The 19,475-nt window shown below is 32.6% G+C and overlaps 4 protein-coding genes and 1 pseudogene across 4 annotated transcripts; 3 read left to right on the top strand and 2 right to left on the bottom strand.

Annotated features, from left to right (window-relative positions):
* Positions 1-566: 566 nt before the first annotated feature.
* LOC120160296 lies at positions 567-2,329 on the top strand (annotated as a pseudogene).
* A 1,541-nt stretch (positions 2,330-3,870) lies between these two features.
* LOC120160719 (vacuolar protein sorting-associated protein 22 homolog 1-like) lies at positions 3,871-5,739 on the top strand. Its single transcript, XM_039171069.1, has 7 exons — positions 3,871-3,977; positions 4,095-4,205; positions 4,296-4,431; positions 4,693-4,847; positions 5,137-5,244; positions 5,328-5,417; positions 5,506-5,739. The coding sequence occupies exons 1-7, from the start codon at positions 3,927-3,929 to the stop codon at positions 5,602-5,604; spliced, it is 750 nt and encodes a 249-aa protein (XP_039027000.1). The 5' UTR covers positions 3,871-3,926; the 3' UTR covers positions 5,605-5,739.
* Positions 5,740-5,765: 26 nt separating this feature from the next.
* Positions 5,766-6,998, bottom strand: LOC120160718 (fatty acid desaturase 4, chloroplastic-like). The gene has a single exon (XM_039171068.1). The coding sequence runs from the start codon at positions 6,816-6,818 to the stop codon at positions 5,886-5,888; it is 933 nt and encodes a 310-aa protein (XP_039026999.1). The 5' UTR covers positions 6,819-6,998; the 3' UTR covers positions 5,766-5,885.
* Positions 6,999-12,411: 5,413 nt separating this feature from the next.
* LOC120160708 lies at positions 12,412-15,841 on the top strand. Its single transcript, XM_039171062.1, has 7 exons — positions 12,412-12,761; positions 13,224-13,364; positions 13,445-13,810; positions 14,072-14,317; positions 14,609-14,701; positions 15,023-15,223; positions 15,351-15,841. Exons 1-7 carry the CDS (start codon positions 12,456-12,458, stop codon positions 15,564-15,566), a joined length of 1,569 nt encoding a protein of 522 aa, XP_039026993.1. The 5' UTR covers positions 12,412-12,455; the 3' UTR covers positions 15,567-15,841.
* Positions 15,842-16,010: 169 nt separating this feature from the next.
* LOC120160642 (beta-amyrin 28-monooxygenase-like) lies at positions 16,011-16,525 on the bottom strand. Its single transcript, XM_039171006.1, has 2 exons — positions 16,418-16,525; positions 16,011-16,316 (listed from the first exon to the last, which is right to left on the bottom strand). The coding sequence occupies exons 1-2, from the start codon at positions 16,523-16,525 to the stop codon at positions 16,011-16,013; spliced, it is 414 nt and encodes a 137-aa protein (XP_039026937.1).
* Positions 16,526-19,475: the final 2,950 nt, after the last annotated feature.

Below are 19,475 nucleotides of genomic sequence, written 5' to 3' on the forward strand. Positions count from 1 at the left end.
TAAAGTCAGTCTAATTACATACCGACTTCATTGTTCATTTTATTTTTTTAAATAAGAAAAATTCAAACATAGTGAAGTCAATCGAATTATATACGGACTTCATTGTTCATGCCCACTGCATGTCTGCACGCTTCAGCCCCGGCCCTTGCTCCCCAGCCCCAACCTGCACACCACACCACACCACACCACACCACACCTGTATGGAATACAGTTGAACCGTGAAGTTGGTATGTCTTCAGTGTTTGAATTTTTTATTTAAAAAAATGAAATTAACAGTAAAATCGGTTTATAATTACCTCAATTTCATTTTTATTGCAATAAATACAGTAGATTAAAAAAGTAAAAACGAATGTACAACATTTTCAAAAATAAAAAATCTAACTACAATATCAACGTAATTTCACCAAGAATATTAAACATTTATTTAAATTTTAACTTAAATAATTTATTTACAACAATATTTTAATTAAATAAGTAATTTATATTTATTTATAAAAATAATCTGTTTATAATCAAATGAACAATTGAGAGTTGAGTTGAGTTGTATTATATATATACACACGCGTCGGTTCTGGTAAGAAAACAGTGGCTGCTCTCATTTTTGGTGATACTTCTTTTTAGCTCAATTAAAAAAGTTACCCATGGAATCAAAGAGCAAGAATCTGTTTCTGGGTTTTGTTTTCTTAATTCTTAGCCGTATTCTTGATCTCAAGTGTCAAATCTTGGACTGGTGAGATTCATGATAGAGTTGTCTGTGATGTTTGTGCTGATTCCTCCATTGGTCCTGAAGGTCATGTTTTAGAAGGTTGTTCTCTACCTCATTTTCTCTCTACCCTTCCTTCGTGTAATTTATGATTGTAGTTGTTAGATTGCTTCAATTGTGTTTTTTAGCTGAATTTTGATGTGGGTTTTTGGTTGGAATTACTTCTCTTTCATTTGTCGGTAGGTTTATGGATTCTGGGCAGTACAAAGTTTTTACCTTTTTTTTATTAATGGTTGATTATATGCTAACTTGAAATGGACCAAGTAATTACTGTATTGGGTTAATACAATTTATGATTAGCTTGAGAAAAGAAATGCTCTAAAATTAACTTTTGATGGTGTGATTAGTCCACCGTGTCTTGCAATTTTACCTGTTCGAGTGGTTTTCTTGTGATTTTCTTTGCTTTGTTAAACTGCTTCTGTGGTTGGTGCTTGCTCAATACTTTTAATTGTGGCCATTTTTTATGCAAACAGCTATTATAATGTACAAGAAAGTATCTGAGCTGATTGCTCTAGTACGAATCCTTTCCGTGTAGAGTGCATCCTCCAAAAGTCTGTGTAAGCAGTTCTCTTAGTTATTGGCTTAAAACGCCGAATAGCGGTATATGTTCTTTCTTCTGTGGTGTGTGTGATGGCTGACAAGTAAGCTTTGTAGTTGATTTGTTGTTTAAGTTGGAGGAATTTGTCGGAGGATAGTTACGGTGTTCCAATGTGGTAAAAATGCAACAACAATGCCATCGACTAACCTTGGTCGAGACAATGCTTCCTTTTTTTGCTTGCTTGGTGAAGTGGCAAAAGAATGGAAGCTTGCTGAAACTCTCTTAACAAATTGGAAAATGTTTCTGAAGCTGTATGCTGTCGGTATAACTGTTCTTAAGGTTAATGGTCGTACTTTAGTGATGCTAGAATGAATCTTGAACTCTTCATTAATAGATGAAAGTGAACTATGTAAAAGCAAAATTGGCATGTGATCTTTATCGGTTGCATTCTTAGTCTACTTCCTCCCATTGTTCTTTTCTTTGTCTTAAGCTGGAAGCAATGCTTCCTCGCTTCAACACTTTAATTTCCATTATGGGTTGAATAACTATTATATATGTTTTGTGTTGTTTAAATCTTTCAAGTTGTAGTATGGCATTGATGCTTAACTGACATTTCAAACTGAGTCTTGAAGTATACGAATCATCAATGCGATTAATTGGTTTACCTTATATTTATGTAAAACAAATGCTTTCTTGCAGGTGCTGAGGTTGCTGTACTTTGCATTACGAAATCCGGAGAAGTAGTAAACTATCAAGGTTTTGCAAATGCTAAGGGGATATACACCGTGGCAGAAACAATGCCCAAGAGTGACCGATGGAATGCATGCTTGGCTCGACCAATCAGTAGCTTCCACGATCACTGCAGCCATCCAGGGGAACACAGCACCGGCATCAAGTTCACCTATAATCGCCCATCAGGTCATTTCCACACCGTCAGACCGTTCGTATATCAACCTTCTACTCCGTCCTTCTGCAGTGAAACTGTTAGCGAACAAGTATACTTTTAGTCGCAGTCATGGATGTCTTAACACAGATGCAAACAATCCTTTGCTCGCCATCACTTATATGTATTGTTAAGGCATATGTATTGTTAAAGACTATTTTTTTGGGAGTAAAAACGGAGATAGTTTTATTTCAACTAGGTGACTCAATTGATAAGTTCTAAAAGTTAAGTGTTAAATTGATAACCTTCTAAAAGAAGTTGTGACAGTTGCAAGGACTTTTGTTAGAGTGGCTAAATTGGTAGTACCTTAAAAGTTAGGCGATCATTTAGATGATTTACCCTTTCTTTTAGTTAAAGACATCTAATTATATTTTAATGAGATTTTGATTATATGATCTAATAATAATAAAACTATTTTATATAATAATTTTAATGTAAATAATTAATTGACGGTATTGTCAATTAGGGGTAGTTAGATTATCTTCAGCCATCATCTCTATTCTAAAACATCTCTATATCTACTCTAAAGATGAAACAATAATTCTTCTCTAGCACTATCTCTACATTACCACAAACTCTACTTTATTCACAATATTTAACTATTAGTATGTTTATTTATCTAATTTCAATGTATTTTTATCTATCTTACAATTTAATATACTTGAATTTATTATATTATGTTTAATTTTTATTTTATTGTGTAAAAATCACAATAAAAAACATAAAAGATATAATAAGAGAAAATAATGTAACAAAAAAAGGAAAAAATAACAAAATCAAAAAAATAACAAAAAATATATGTATCGCAACTACAGTGCAACCCCATATGTAGTCTATCACTATAGCTTTTCTCTACTCTAACGTTGAAAGTGGAGATAGGCTGGAGTTAAAATTATTCTCCAAAGTGGAGATTTTCTATACTCTAGCGATGCGTTGGAGATGGTTTTAAACAATTAGTTTGATTAATAATCGAATTGGATTATTTAAAATTGAATTATTTAAATTTAAAAAAATTAATCTTTTAATTAAAATAATTTTTCAAAAATTATTAACCTAGTTCAATTAATCAAAGTTTGTTAATTCAATTGGTTTTTGAATTAACTAAAAAATTAATATTTTTTTAGTTTTGATTCAAATAACAATTCAAGTAATAATAAAATGAAAATGAGTGTTTTTCTATTAGATATTTTTATTTGTTCTCTTTCGGGTTGGACTTAATATTGAAATTAAAATATAAATATTGAATTTTAAATATCATGAGTCATTGGTGAGATTTGAGCAAAAAATTAAAAATATATTATTATATATTACGATTTCGGTTTGTTTGATTAAGTAATTTAAATTTAAAATGAAAATTTGATTTATTTGTTCAAATTTTTCATTTTACAGATACAACTATTCGAAATCAAACAATATAAAAATAAAACATTTTTATTAATAAAATCATTTAATATATTTAATAATAAAATTGCTAATTATTATTGATTATAAAAATTTAATAATCAAATCATAACAAATTATAGTAATTGAATTTTAATTTTTTTTTGTATAGTTGAATTTTAAATTTCGGCATAATAATAAGGTACTAAAATCGTAATTAGACCACTAGAAATCATAAGTTTCACCGAGTCCAGAGAGAAGCAGAGAAGGGAAAGAAGAAACAGATCACACTTTTGAAGAAAATGAGAAGACGACCTGGAATTGGAGGCCTTCAAACAGCTGCAGCTGCTAGGGTTTGTTTTGGAAAATCAATTTAATATTAAATACGATTATCCAAATCAATCTCAGTTGCAGCCAATCAATTCTACCTGTAATTGATTGTGTAATTTTATTTTTTGTTTTAATTTCAGGATCAGTATCGAGTATTGGGGGGAAATGTAGCCAAGTTAAGAACCGATCTTATGAAAGAACAGCTCACCACTTTTCGTTCTCAACTCGAAGAATTCGCTCGAAAACACAAGGTAAACAAAGTTCATTTTTCAAAATTTTCATGAGTTTCAATGATTCTAGTTTTTTTTCTTTCTAATTCCTATATATATATATTTTTGCAGAATGATATTCGTAAAAATCCATCTTTCAGGTCACAATTTCACGAGATGTGTGCTAAAGTAGGAGTTGATCCTTTGGCTTCAAATAAGGGATTCTGGGCTGAGCTTTTAGGGATTGGTGATTTCTATTACGAACTTGGTATAAAAAACCATCCCTTTTTAGAAAGAAAATTAATTGGAGAATTTCCTGTTGTTTTCAGGTTCTTTAATTTCCGTTTTGTAGTTTAAACTGATTTCACTTCATCTTTATGCTTTTCCTTCTGTGTATATTTATCCATTTTTGTTTAAAAGTTGAATTTATTGAGTTATGAATAATCCACCTGTTTGTCATGAGGATTTTGTTAAAATCTTACTTCTTGGTAGGATGCTTATAAAGAGGTTTTGATACTTGGCTGGACAGGAGTGCAAATTGTTGAGATATGCTTGGCTACTAGACTCCTAAATGGAGGCTTAATCGACCTGCAGGAACTCTGCAAATTGCTTCGTCAGAAACGAAAACATGATCGTGAAGCTGTATCCGAGGATGATTGTTTGCGTGCTATTAGTAAGCTGAAGGTATGGTAGTACACAGGCAGTTCATCTTTGTTTTATACTGATTATTGAATGAGTTTTCCAGCATTCTCGTGTTCCCTTTTTCCCTTTTCATCTCAGGACGAGAGGGAGAGCTTGAGAAGGCAGATTAGTTTTCCTTCATTTTGAGTAACATTTTTTATGAGTAGTTGTTGAATTGTATTGCTGCTTACTGGTCTGACATCTGCATGGTCTATAATGGAGTTGTCTTATACAACTTATATGAGTTTATATGATGCCATTTTTAAATGCATCTACTGCTTTAATTCTCTAGACATTGGGTAGTGGGTTTGAGGTGATATCTGCTGGAAAGAAAAAGCTTGTTCGATCTGTTCCAACTGAGTTGAATAAAGATCATAATGAGATTCTGGAGCTGGCACAGGTTAGTGATACTCCAATTCTGGTATAAAACAAGTACTTATGCAAATAATTGCTTAATTGATGTTCTACTTGTTTCTCTCTCAGTCTCAAGGCTATGTGACCGTTGATGAGGTAGAGAGACGGCTTAACTGGACATATGGACGTGCTATTGATGCCCTTGATACTTTATTAGACGTAAGTTTTTGCAAAAACAGTCATGTTTATCATCTTTCTGTGACATTTAGATTTATAGGGTTCACAAAACTCCTTTTGATTGATGCAGGAAGGTCTTGCAATGATTGATGATGGTCATAGAGATGGAAACCGCCGTTATTGGTTCCCCTGTGTATCTTCCATCTCCTCATTTGTGGCTGATAGTTAACACTATTCCGTTCCGTCTTCCCCCCCCCCCTTTTCCCAAATTTGAGTGTGTTGCAACTTTCCAGCTGTTTATGTTTGAATTTTGACAAAAAATATGATAAATGGCAATTCTATCTGCAAAATCTTATTATTTCTTGAAGTATTTTCTAATAATGTATGCTCTTGCAGCAGAAACCCACGAGTATATACATCAAAGCCTGAACTCCACAAAAAACAAATCATTGTCATATGTCATTTGAATGTTTGTTTATAATTTTCTTATTACAGAAATCGAGTAAAAAATCAATAAACTGTAACTTGAGATTGAGCTTCATCCATGTCTTCTATCCATTCAGCTCCAGGCTCACTCCAAGATCTGGGTCTTACCCCAAACTTAAAAAATATAATCATCTCTAATGCCTCAAAAACCTTGTTTTTGTCCAGAAACTCATTGCAGACTCCGCTCACGATGCAGTAGTTGCTGTTATATGGAGGTCTATGGTGTGCAGAATGTTGCTTTCGGGAGACGAGTACACTGGCATCTTGAAGCGCCACTACCAGCGGCGGGAGCTTGCTCTTGGTGCCATGAGACCAGGCATGAAATTGTTGGCTAAACATGATGCAACCAACACACATGGTAATGAATCCTTGAATAACTAGGTCATTGCAAAGAATATCTATAGGAAGCACTGTGAAAGTTATGCTACGAGCCAATGCATGCAAGTTGTTAGCAAACTGGCGCCTGGTGATAGTCCAGGGCCATTTGTGGTGCCCTTGGAATCCTTCAATTTGTGAACCGAAAACCGGAGTCGAGGCGCCACCGTAGTTGTCAATGCCCCAATGGTAAACCCCAGACAAAAGGTCAGCCAAAATATACCCAGCATAGCCTGCTACCATAGGTTCAAACCACATATGCGAATCTACTGCAGCCATTACAGTCTTGGCTAGGGAAAATAAAAGGGTGGTGCAACCGCTCGCCACCCATGCCCGGTGAGACCACGTTGATTGCAAGCTTGGATCATTTGGTGAAGGAGGACCAGCTGTAGGGATAACCGGAGTGACCGGATCCAGTTTAGTCTCGAGCTGTGGCTCAATGACCAACTGGTTCCGACTGGACCTAGGCTTGGTCGTGGAGGTGGCTGAACATGTCAGACGTGCAACAGGACTCAGCCGTGGGCTAGCCGGAACATGAGTTAGAGACCTTGACGGGCAGCCATGTTGATGCAAGATAGACATTGAAAGGGTTTGCCCAAGAGAAGCTAAAAGTTTAGGGTAATGAAAGGGCAGTATTTAATGGATGCTAAGAGCAAGAAGTAGTGGCTGTTGAGCAAAGGCGTTGGTCCAATGAAAGATTGTGTCGTAGAATCAACACTGTGATGTGGTGTGAAATGAGGCTGCGTGGGGCAATTGAAGTCGCTAATGTCTTTCATGTAAACTTGTGTGTTGCCTTTAGATTAAGTGAATCCCTGCCTGACACACAAATCCTTTGAAACCACTCCAAATGTTGAACTCTAGAAAACGCCATTGCTTTTATTTATTTTAAACTTGACTCTATCTTGATCCCGACTTTTTCGTTCGAAAAATTTGTTTTGAGTTTAATTTTTTGGAAAATAATCATACAAGATTAAATCGTTAATCGTTTGATTTTGAGTTGAAATGTGAGTTTTTTTTTTTAAAAAAAAGAATAAATATTGTTAATCAGTTTTTTTTTTATAAATATCAATTCAATTCATTGGCTAAGAATAGAGACGCAATTTGAGGTTGTAGTGAAAAAAATGGAATTGTCCTTTTTTTGGTCATTTGTTTACATTTGAAACTTCAACTGAAGCCTCCAAGTAGGCCAGAGATAGAGGAATCATAAGTATCCTCGAGCATATCCATACAACTTTACAAGATAAATATATTAACCAAAACCAATATTTACTCGAGATATGTATAAAAGTGTTACTAATTGTCATAACCATTTTTAGGTAAAATAATTAAATTATTATTTTTAAAAACATTTATGACTTTAATTTTAAAAATTGGGGTATTTTGGATTAATTTGGATTAAATTGAAGGGAGTCGCCATCGACTTTTGGATTAAGTAGGTCGAATACCTAAAAATGTTTTTAAAAACAATTTTAAGAAAATCATTTTTTAAGACAAAAATAACCTATGTCACCAAGGATTCCATTTGAATGGATTCGGGAGTCGTTTACGTGTGGGGAAGGGTTAGCACCCCACACCGCCCAAAATTGGTACTGTGTCGCTTACGTGTTGTCGTAAATGGTGGAACTGATGAATCGAATATAAAATTAAATTGTGATCCATTTATCGAACATTGATTAATTTGCTTCGAATTAAATTAATTACAGAAAATTCTTTAACTCGAAAAGAAATATCAAAATTAGTAATCCTCCATCGGAAAAGCTAACTCGACAATTTCTTGTCAATAAAAGAATATTCCCTCATTGATAAATATGCAAATCGAATATAAATAAAATTGTCGTTTGCATTCGAATAAAAGGAAATAAATAGTGAATTAAAAATAACACACATTGCATTATTAAAAAAATTAATTAGTAAAAAGAAAATAGATATATTTTAAGTTCGTATCTGTTTGAATGTCGTATTGGATTGTACCACTTCGATCAATTAGTACTTTCCACGCCCATTCTATAAATACGTATTCTTGAAATATTCGAAAAAACTTAATAGCGTATTTTTACATTTTTAGTATAAATATGCATAATATAAAACTAAAACATATCATATTCACATGCATAATGTACAGTAACTGCTTGTAATATAAACATAATTAATCGTGTATTGTATTATATATATATATATATATATACTTACACGTATACAAATGATCATTAAATCCTACCTTAACATATATATATAACATGATATATTAATTTTAATGTTAATAAAACAATGGAAATATCTAATTAATATGCAAAGAACTCACACACACAATATTCAATAATGTAATATAAAGTATAAATATGCCATAATATTAGTTCATAAAAAAAACAAAGATGAAGTAAATAAAATAAAATAAAATAAAACATAAATAAATAAACTCAACACAAGGATTAAAATACTAAACACATATTTAACACAAGGATCTAAACAACACTTATATAAATAACAAAGGGGCCAAACAAGCAAATAACCCCAAAATAAAACTGAATAGTGACTAAAACACACATCAGGAAGATCTCATGGACTAGATATGTAAATTTCCATTTCCACATAACAGATAAAGGACTAAAATATAATGAAAATAAAATAAACAGACATTAATCAAAATTTTACCTAAAATATGAGAGTAGTGATCAAAATAAAAGTTTCATAAATAAAGAGTACAATGTCTAAACTTTACAAAATATAGGACTTGAAGTACAAAACAAATAAAAATACACTAAGCCCTTAAACAAATTTACAAAACACGGGGACCCTTACAGTGTAATTAAACCATAGACTAAATAGTAACTAAAATAAAATGTATACAAATGTTAGAGCCAAATTCGAATAACCTCCAAAATACACAATACATCAAATCAGTGACTAAAATTGAAATAATGAAAACATATCATGCTTAAGAATAAATGAATGAAAATACCATGTCCTCAGCGTAAATATGCATAAAATATTTACAAGCTAACAAGTGCGGAATTGAAACATTTCAAAACAAGAGCTCGAATTAAAAGGAAATAAAGTTGTATTGATGATTAAAATAGGCGATTACAAAATAGAAAGGACCTTTAGGGTAATAAACCCACGCGTGAAAATGCTCCCAGGTCCTCCGTGAAACGGCGTCGTTTCAACACACATATATAAGGCCAAACCCAGGTCATTTCTCATTTGTTTCCTTTGCCCGAGTTTTGAAAGAGAGAGAAAGGAGAGCAAATTCTGGGAGCTTCAAACGAAGCCCAGAAAACGGTGGGGCTCAACCGCGTCGGTCGCCACTGATCGGCGGCCACCGCCGTACGCTGGCGTCGGGGAAGAGAGAGGAAGACACTAATCGACGTGTCTTCTCCCTGTGAAGGTGGGTCTGAGCTCGATTTGGCCTAAAAATGGCTCAAACGCCATAGATTTGTGAAGAAACCTCTTGGTTTCTTCGATTCCGACGACCCTTGGTTCACCGACAGTTCGAAAAAGGGTAAGAACTTTCTCTCTCTTTCAATTTCTTGTTTTTATTCCCAGTGTTTTTCCTCTCTCCCCTTTTTTTTATGATTTTTCTCTTTTTTTCTCGAAAATTCGGACAAAAACGGGTGTCTACACTAATATAATTACAATAATAACTACAATTATAATTACACAAGTTTAAGATTCATCGACTTAAACTGAATTCAAACTTAAATACTATATTGATATAATTTATATTTGTTCAAGTTATGTCTGATTCTAGTTATAGATCTTAAACGTTATTTAAACCTATTCATATTTACAGATGATTAACTTAAATCTATTTTAATTTTTAAGTTCACGCTTGTTATTTTTACATCTTTCTTAAATAAATATTCCTGATGAGTGTTTTGCGTGCTGATGGCTTTTTACAGCAGCCAACTTTACTGCCTGTGTCAAACGGCTAGCTTTTGGTTTTTCTATCGTGTATTCATATATATTTATGTTATTTTTAACTTTATATATTACTTTTAAAAACTTTGATCAAAGTTTTTAAACATAAATAACTTAATTTTTTATTTATAATATAATATCTTATTATAAATTTAATTTTTTATGTGAAATAAATTAAATAACAAATAAAAACTATAAAATAATATATAACAAACTTTAAAAACTAATTGGGTGGGCTAGACTTTGATTTTTTGATATCTAAGTTTGGGTCAATATTTGTGTTAGGGATGTAAATGAGAGAGACAGATCGTATGTTACTCGATATGATTCAGTCAAAGTTTGATAAATACTTGACTCGAGCTCAAGTTCTTAACGAGCCGAAACGAGCTACTTGATTCTCAACTCAAAAAACTCGTAAACAACTTAAAAAATAATAAATTATTATTTTTTATTAAAAAACAAATTATCAATAATATTAACATTTATGTCTTGATTAAAAAAAATACAATATAAGATTTTATTTATTTAAGATTTAAGTTCGACTTTGAGCTCAATTCAAGTTAAGTTTAATATTTTTTTTATTCGAGCTTTTCAAGTTTCAACTCATGTTTCAAATTCGAGTACAGTTTGAAAATTTTAGACTTATGAGTTTTCGAGTCGAGCCGAACTCTATTTTAGAATTTTTGAGTCGAGTTGAACTCAATAATATTCGAACTCGACTCGGCTCGTTTACAATCTTAATTAGAGTTAAGTCAGACTACATTTTAAACTGATCTATTTTTTATTTATTATTATCAAAACCTAATTTTTGGACCTAAAAGTTTTGTCCACAATTTCTCAAACTTCGGATGAGACTTCAAGCTTGAACCGGTAATCTAACTCCTGAATAATTCTAATTAAAGAGGAAAAATATATTATTATTATTACTTCTTAGAAGAATAAAAATATGATTTTCATTTAAATAAATATTATAATACTTTAAAAATAAATGTTTAAATTTTTGACAGGATTATTAGTATAATTGTCCCATTCAACCAACGGACCAAGTCTCTAATCTCTTATTTGATATAAATTTGTAGGTTTAGATTAGTTAGAAGAATTGTAGATCTAAATTTTCTATGTTGTTACTAAGAAATTTCACTTTTACAATCTATTTAATCGCACATATAATATTAACGCACGATAAAACTTAAATATAAAAGTTTAAAATGGATAAAATTTTCATTTTATCATCTTGTTTTTTTACAAATGTTTTAAAATATTTAAACATAGTATATATATTAAATAAAACATATTATAATATTATATTAAGTGTGTTTAAACATATCACATAATATTAAATATTATATATATATATATTCATATTTCTTCCTTCAAAGATTCAGCCACTTGTTTATTTTACCATTTACTTATTTTACCAGAATATATTTAATTATAAAATATATATTTTATTTGGTTTTTAATTAAATAAATATAAAATTATATTTTATCATTTTATTATTTTTTAAATAAAAATATATTAAATCATTTTCTAAAATCAGATCTCGATTGCAATGATAAACTGGTGGTATCCCCACTGTTTAAATGAAGTAAAAAAACCAGAAGTTTCCTCCTTTCTTTCTCTTTTCATTTCACTTTGGTTATTATTATTATTATTTGTTACAATTTTATTATTATTTTTACTTATTTCAAATATAATTCTAATTTCAACTTATGGATATAACTTTTTGATAATTTTAAAAATATTATTTTCACTCTAATTTATATGTTTTTCAAAGATTACATATAAATTAAGAAAACAATAAATTAATATAATAAAAATAACTCATTTCCAACATGATTTTGAAGTTTTGTTGATAATTTATTTTACTATAATTTAAATGTGATTTATATAAAATAATTACAAACATTTATTAATTTAAAAGTCAATTTGAAGGGTCAAAATCAGATAAAAATCAAAGTTATTTATTTGCTATAAACAACGTATTTTAAGTATATTTAAAATAATATTGTATGCCAATTTAATTAATTATTGAAAAAAAGAAAAGGAAAAAGAACAAATCATCAGTATTTTTCTTGTTGAGTTATGGATAGAATGGAGTAACATAAAGCCATTTTCATTGTCTTTTTTAGTCACAAATTTGAAAAAAGAAATTTCTAAATGACAACATTTATACAAAAAAACCAAAATTAATTACAGTGAAAAAAATATCTTATGTTTGGTTTTTCTTTTTGGTTTTGTCATAAGAAGAAAACTACAGCTAAAACTAGTGTTTCTTATTATTCTTCGATCTCGTAATCATGGCTTCTTCTTCTTTTCTTCGGTGTTGCTTGCTACTTTGCTTCTTTTTCTTCTCATATGTCCAAGCGGTGAAAACACCGTTTCACCCACGGGATGTTCTCCCTTTATTGCCTAGACAGGTTTCATGGCCGATCCTCAACTCACTTAACAGTGCTGTTGACCTTTTGCCAACTTTTGTCGGCTCAGTTTCGTCCCGAAACCACATCGTAAGCTGGAAAGGTCCGTGCTTTTATGAGAACACGGCTTGGATGGAGTTCCATAACAAGAGTGGCAGTGAGTTCGGTGGTGGAACTCTCCATATCAAGGTAACACCTTTGCCCTTTTCTCTTTGATGTTTTGGAGTGTTTTTCTACTCTGGGTATTGCTTTGTTCGGGTTGAAAGTGCTTAAATTCTTAATTTCTTCCAAGTTTTTGAAGTTTTATTGTTTCTGGGTATTGCTTGGTTTGAGCAGAAAGTGCTTAAATTCTTAATTTCTTCCAATTTTTCCGAAGTGTTCTTGTTTCTGGGCATTGCTTGGTTTGAGCTGAAAGTGCTTAAACTTAGTTATCCAATTTGGGGATTTGATTTAATTTGTTTCTGCTTTTCCTTGTTCAACAGTCACATATGCAAATGCAACAACTACCAGAGGATATTTATTGATAGATTTTGTAACATAGAATATTTGCATAACTCAGGCCTAAAATGGTGCAAAATGTTTATTATGGTAGAATTGGTTGAGTTCTTCATCACAAAATGATGTGAAATTGATGTCTATTTGCTAATCCAGGTTGGCAAAGCCCATAGTTGGACTTGTATGGATCTTTATGTCTTCGCAACTCCGTATCGCGTAACCTGGGATTATTATTTTCTATCTCGGGAGCATACACTCGAAATCAAAGAGTGGGAAGAAAGAGCCGAGTATGAATATGTATGTTGCCTTTCCCGGTCATGTATCTTTACTACAAACTTGTTCATGGTTTTAATGGTATTGGCACATTTTTTAATTAGGTGAAAAACAAGGGGATTTCTATTTTCCTGATGCAAGCAGGGATGCTTGGAACACTCCAAGCTCTTTGGGAGGTCTTCCCTTTATTTACTAACACTGGATGGGGTGAGAATGCCAATCTCAGGTTTCTTGAAAAACACATGGGGGCTACTTTCGAACCACGACCTCGGCCCTGGACCACAAACATTAGTGTCGATGATATACACTCGGGAGATTTAATGGTACTATCGAAAATTCGTGGGCGATGGGGTGGTTTTGAGACTCTTGAGAAGTGGGTTACTGGATCTTATGCTGGTCATAGTGCCGTTTTCTTAAAGGATTCTGAAGGGAAGCTGTGGGTTGGTGAATCAGGACATGAAAATGAGGAGGTAATGTTAAAACCCTTAGTTCAAAATCGAGTAAAGTTGTGTAAATACATTGTTTTATTGGACTATGCTTTATGTTCTTGTAAATATATTATCTCTTTGTTTTTTCTACACTTGGAATAAGTTTCATATTGTTGGAAAATATTTCTTTCTTTCGCTGTCGTGACTGTGTAGTAAGATATCATACAGGACTATTTATCACATTATTCTACAGACACTTATTAATGATGCTCAGTTATTATTTTTATCTGTCCTGGGATGTAGGGAGAAGATATCATTGCCGTTATTCCATGGGAAGAATGGTGGGATTTCGAGATGAATAAGGATGATTCTAATCCCCATATTGCATTGCTTCCTCTGCATCCTGATGTTCGAGCCAAGTTTAATGAGACCGCTGCTTGGGAGTATGCACTAAGCATGGCAGGCAAACCATATGGCTATCATAACATGCTATTCAGCTGGATAGACACCATAGATGGGAATTATCCTCCTCCGTTGGATGCTCACCTGGTATTTAGATATTTACATTGAACGCCTTACGTTAAGGTTGTAGTGTATGCTGATAAGTTTCCGCCTCTTCTTCTTTCCCCTTTCTCGGTTTCTCTCCATGTACATTTTTATACTATGTTGCAGTGGATATTTTGTTGGTCTCGTTCTTCCTCTTTTTCTTGCATTCTTTGTCACTGTATTTACAAATAACAATGCTGTCGATGCATATGACACTTCCCCTCTCTGTTTCCGTCTCTCACTTTGTAAAATTTCCAGTAAATAGGTTTTGAATGTTTCCCTTCGACTATACAGGTAGCTTCTGCTATGACAGTTTGGAGTAATATGCAGCCTGAATATGCTGCTAACTTGTGGAACGAGGGCTTAAACAAGCGGCTTGGAACTCAGGTATGGTATATCTTTCGCGATTGTTTGAATTATTGTGGAATGTTCACATAAAATATAATCTGAATTGTTTGATATTTATGTCTTGAAGGTAACATGCAACTTGCTTAATTGCATGCATGTGGTTTTTCCCCTTTTTTAAATCTCAGTAACAATTTTGAGAGCTTAGCCTAGATGCTTCGAAAACTGATAAGATTTAAAGCACTTTGGTCTTCAAAAATATTGGATGTATATATGTATATATATTTTGCACTTGTGCTAAAGATAAAACCAATGTGTAATGCATTATCGTTTCTTTGTTTGAATGATGGTCTTCATCGGCAGGGTCTTAATCTTTCTGATGTATTGGTGGAAATAGAGAAGCGTGGATCATCTTTTGATCAATTTCTGACTGTTCCTGAACAAGATGATTGGATATATAGTGATGGGAAGTCAACCTCGTGCATTGCTTTCATCCTCGAAATGTACAAGGAGGCAGGACTTTTTGATCCTATTGCCGACTCTATTCAAGTTACTGAGTTCACGGTGAGCTTATTTTGAGTAAAATCTATCTAAGATCGAAGGGTTTCTCTTCCGAAATACAAATCTTTCATGCATTCGTGCTCCAATACTATATCTGAGTCATTTTGTTTGAATTAATACCGGAACACAGATCAAAGATGCTTATACTCTAAGGTTTTTTGAGAATGATTCAAGCCGGCTGCCAAAGTGGTGCAATGATGCGGATGATGTAAAGCTTCCTTATTGTCAGATTCTGGGGAAGTATCGAATGGAACTACCCGGATATAATTCCTTGGATCCGTACCCCCATATGAATGAACGGTGTCCTTCTAAGCCACCAAAGTACTTCAGGCCACAAAACTGCTAGATAGTCATGCTTCTGCCATTTATTGTTATGCCAGTGTTCAATCACTACTTTTAGTTCATCAATTGTACTTCAGGTCATATGCAATATGCCACAAGAAATCGTGTATCGGTATCGGTTGTAAATATAGTAACCAGACTAGGAGTTGACAGATTTCAGGCATTGAATTGTTTTATATGATAGAAAATGGAGCATTGATGCTGATAGAACCATGAAAACCATTCTTTTAGTCAAGTAATAGTTTTATATATAGAGATGTGATGTCTGCTTGTTTAATGGCATACATTTTATTCGTGTATTTTCCGAAAAACTAGTCTTAACTGCTTCGCGAGCTCGGGTTTGCTGTTTTTTCTACATAGTCGGGAAACATTTTCAGTAATGAATCAAAGTATATGCAACAGAAATCTTGCAAGTTTCTTTGAAACAGGTGACCAGGAATCTAAAATATCATATCAGTTTCCTAGGACTGATTTGAACAGGTAATCCTTTAGCCGGGACGGACATTGGATCCCTGCTGAAAGAGTTGTCTGAACATAGTAGCTTCCATGTAAACCGAGTAACCAGATAATGAATCGAAACAAGGGTTTCAATCCTTGCAAATTCGTATCCGGGACATACTCGGGGTCCCGCTCCGAATGGAACGAAGCAGTAAGGTGGAAGTGAACCTGGATTCTCAAATCTATTTGGATCGAAATTTGATGGTTCTGGAGATATGGTATCATCCATTTGTGTCATGCCCGTAACCCAGAAAATCTTGATACAAACCAGTAAATTTAATCAGTGTGATACCATACAAGAGAAATGGCTAAATAAATGATGAAAGAAAATGGAATGGAATGTATGGTTCTACTTACCTGCCAGTTCTTCGGAATGAGATATCCGCCATACTCCATATCTTTTATGGCTTTCCGGATGCTACCAAAATTGGTGGGTAGAGTCTCAGAGAGTTTAGGGTTTATCATCGAAAATGTTATGAAGAAAATAATATTTTCGGTTGTAACTTGTGCAACCTAAAAGGTTATTCTGTATAAGTTAAAAAATTACATTCTTAATAAAAAAATTGGCTGCAACTGACTTCTGCTATTTTTCAATCTTATATTAAAAGGTTATGTTTTAGAATTTCTCATAACTCTCTTTCCAATAATATAAACCCATAGTAAAAAAATTGAAATAATTGTTATATAATTTTAGATTAAACGAGAATTGAAATTAATTATAATTATTTTATAATAATTTATTAATTATATCAAAAATTACAATTAATATATTAAATTTATCATATTGATTAAAATATATTTGTAACATAAATTATAAAATTAACGTATTAATTATAATTTATAACTGCGGTGACTAAGTTGATAGCGGCTTAAAAGTTTGATAACCATTGGGAGAGTTTATGCTAAATACAAAAATAGCCCAAACCCACTACAAGCCCAACAGCCACTTCTCTTACAAACCATGAAACCCATTAAACTCCAAGTATCCACGTGTCACCTTTACAGTCGTCTCTATATCAACCTAAATAAAACGTAAAATTCCCTCTGCTTCGAAGCCCAACAGATTGCGATTCCCCAGGTAAAATAATCTGGCGTTTAGTTCGTTGAAATATTTGTGAGGGAATTGAAATCTACGAAGGAATTAGAATCTGTCAGGAATTAAAATCTAATTTCATATTCTGTTTGGTTCGTTGATTTCAGTAATATAAAATAATAGAATTACCCTTTTTCTTTTTTACTTTATTTTAATTTATTTTACAACTTACATGTAGTAATATATTATAAAAATTTAGAAATATTAAAATTTCGTTTTATTGATTATTCATTTCAATAAATTATAAAAATCATGCTAATAAACATCATAAGTTAAAATCATCGCAATCAAAATATGTTAATAAGTTACCAAAAGATAGAACAATATTTCGATACATTCTAATTGGAGTATATTAATTAGTTACCCTAAACTATTTTTATTCAATATATAAATTAGAAACCCCGACACGACACGACACAAAATAAAAAAAAATATTTTTATTCAATAAAAACATTGACTTAATTGAAAAAAATTATATATAGAGGGGTATTATTGTAATTATTCTTAAATATATAAGGTAAAATTATATATTTTTCCGGGTTGGTCTGGTTTTTTTCACCCTAAACCCGAACCCGACCCGACTTGATCCGAATATCACACTTAAAAAACCCAACCCGAACAAAATAAAGTTTCACCTGACCCGACCCGAATATATGAATTAGAAATACGACCCGACTCGACTCGAAATAATAAAAAATTATTTTTATTCAATAAAAATAGTGATTTAATTGAAAATATATATAGAGAGAGTAGTATTATTGTAATTATTCTAAATATATAAAGAAAAAAATTTGTGCAAGAAAAAAAGGAAATACTTCATATCAAGTGAGGACAAAATGATGAGTGCCTTTCAAATTTACCCTTTACCCTTTACCTTTACCCTTTACCCTTTCCACCTTTCCTCTTTTCACCCTATTTAATGTCTTAGTGTTATAAGATAATCGTTACCGATTCCGTGAGTTTAATGTAATTAGTGATTTTGTTATTGAAGTTTATATACTGCTGTTGACTTCACCTGGTAGAGGCAAGCCTTGATTTAACCCAAAAGATTTTTATGGTTGCCAATGTTTCAGTGATATATGGCTGGCGTTTCTGCACTTTTGTTCTTCCCATGCTTATTTTGAAATGTGTTTTTATATTTGTATGATTTGTTTTTGAAACAGTCCAATTTGAGTTTAGAAGTGAGAATTCTATAACTGGAAATTTACTGTAGCTTTCATTGTTAACATGGAAATATTTACTTGTGGAAGATGTACTGTGTTAGTTTCAAATTTTTGTATCAATATGAGAACCTTAATTTCAGGGATAGCACATGCATGGCTTTTCCCGTTGTTTTGATCTCTTATTATCATTTATTCTACAGTAGTTTACATGTATTTGCAATTTGCAGCTGCTTACCAGAATACCCAAGGAAATCCTGGCGAGGGTGATCCGAATAATACCACAGTGGCTTGGACCCCAGTGTTTCTGAAGATGAACTAAAACAAATATTTTGCCAGCTTGGTGAGGTAGTTCATGTAAAAATTCCTGCTAACAAGCATTGTGGTTTTGTTCAGTATGCTAACAGGTAAACTGAAACAATTTCATATTCGTTTGGCACATGAAATATTATTGCATGGTATTAATGCTAACTGAAATATGATGCACTTCAGGGCCAGCGCTGAACAAGCTTTGTCCGTTTTGAATGGTACTGTTTTAGGAGGAAGAAATGTTAGGCTTTCATGGGGACGTAGTCCTTCGAGCAAACAGGTGGTGTTTTTAAAAACATAGTTTTCTGTACTTAAAGCCATGCTACATATAGTTCCGTAAACTAAAGAGGAAATGTATTGGAGTTTCAGGCTCAACCCGACCAGTCCCAATGGAACAGTGGATACTATGGACATCCTCAAGGATATGAAGCATATGGATACGCACCTCCTCCCCAAGATCCTAACATGTACTATGGGGGCTATCCCGGATACGACAATTACCAGAAGTCAGGAGCTTACCAACAACGACCACAGGTAAAAGAATCTTAAGCATGCTGTATTTCATCTTTAACTCTGTTACTTCTGGCGCTGCACCATTGCCTTTGACGATTTATACATGCATGCTTAATGTGTTCCTTTTTCTTTTGTATTTTGCAGTAAGCTGCGGTTGCTGCACCACAGCTCAAAACTCGTAATATCTGATCCAGGGCACTTTAGGTATTGGCTTGATGCATGACATGTTCATTGATTGCTGTATAATTTGTGGGTTTCGGGTTTTGGACAGGTTCATGTTTCTTCATCTTCCTTCTCTATGGCTTCACTTTTCTCAGCTTCTTTTCTTTTGCCCATCTTC

Source organism: Hibiscus syriacus, unplaced genomic scaffold, assembly GCF_006381635.1.
Source record: "Hibiscus syriacus cultivar Baekdansim isolate YM2019G1 unplaced genomic scaffold, ASM638163v2 tig00111392_pilon, whole genome shotgun sequence".
Lineage (NCBI taxonomy): Eukaryota > Viridiplantae > Streptophyta > Magnoliopsida > Malvales > Malvaceae > Hibiscus > Hibiscus syriacus.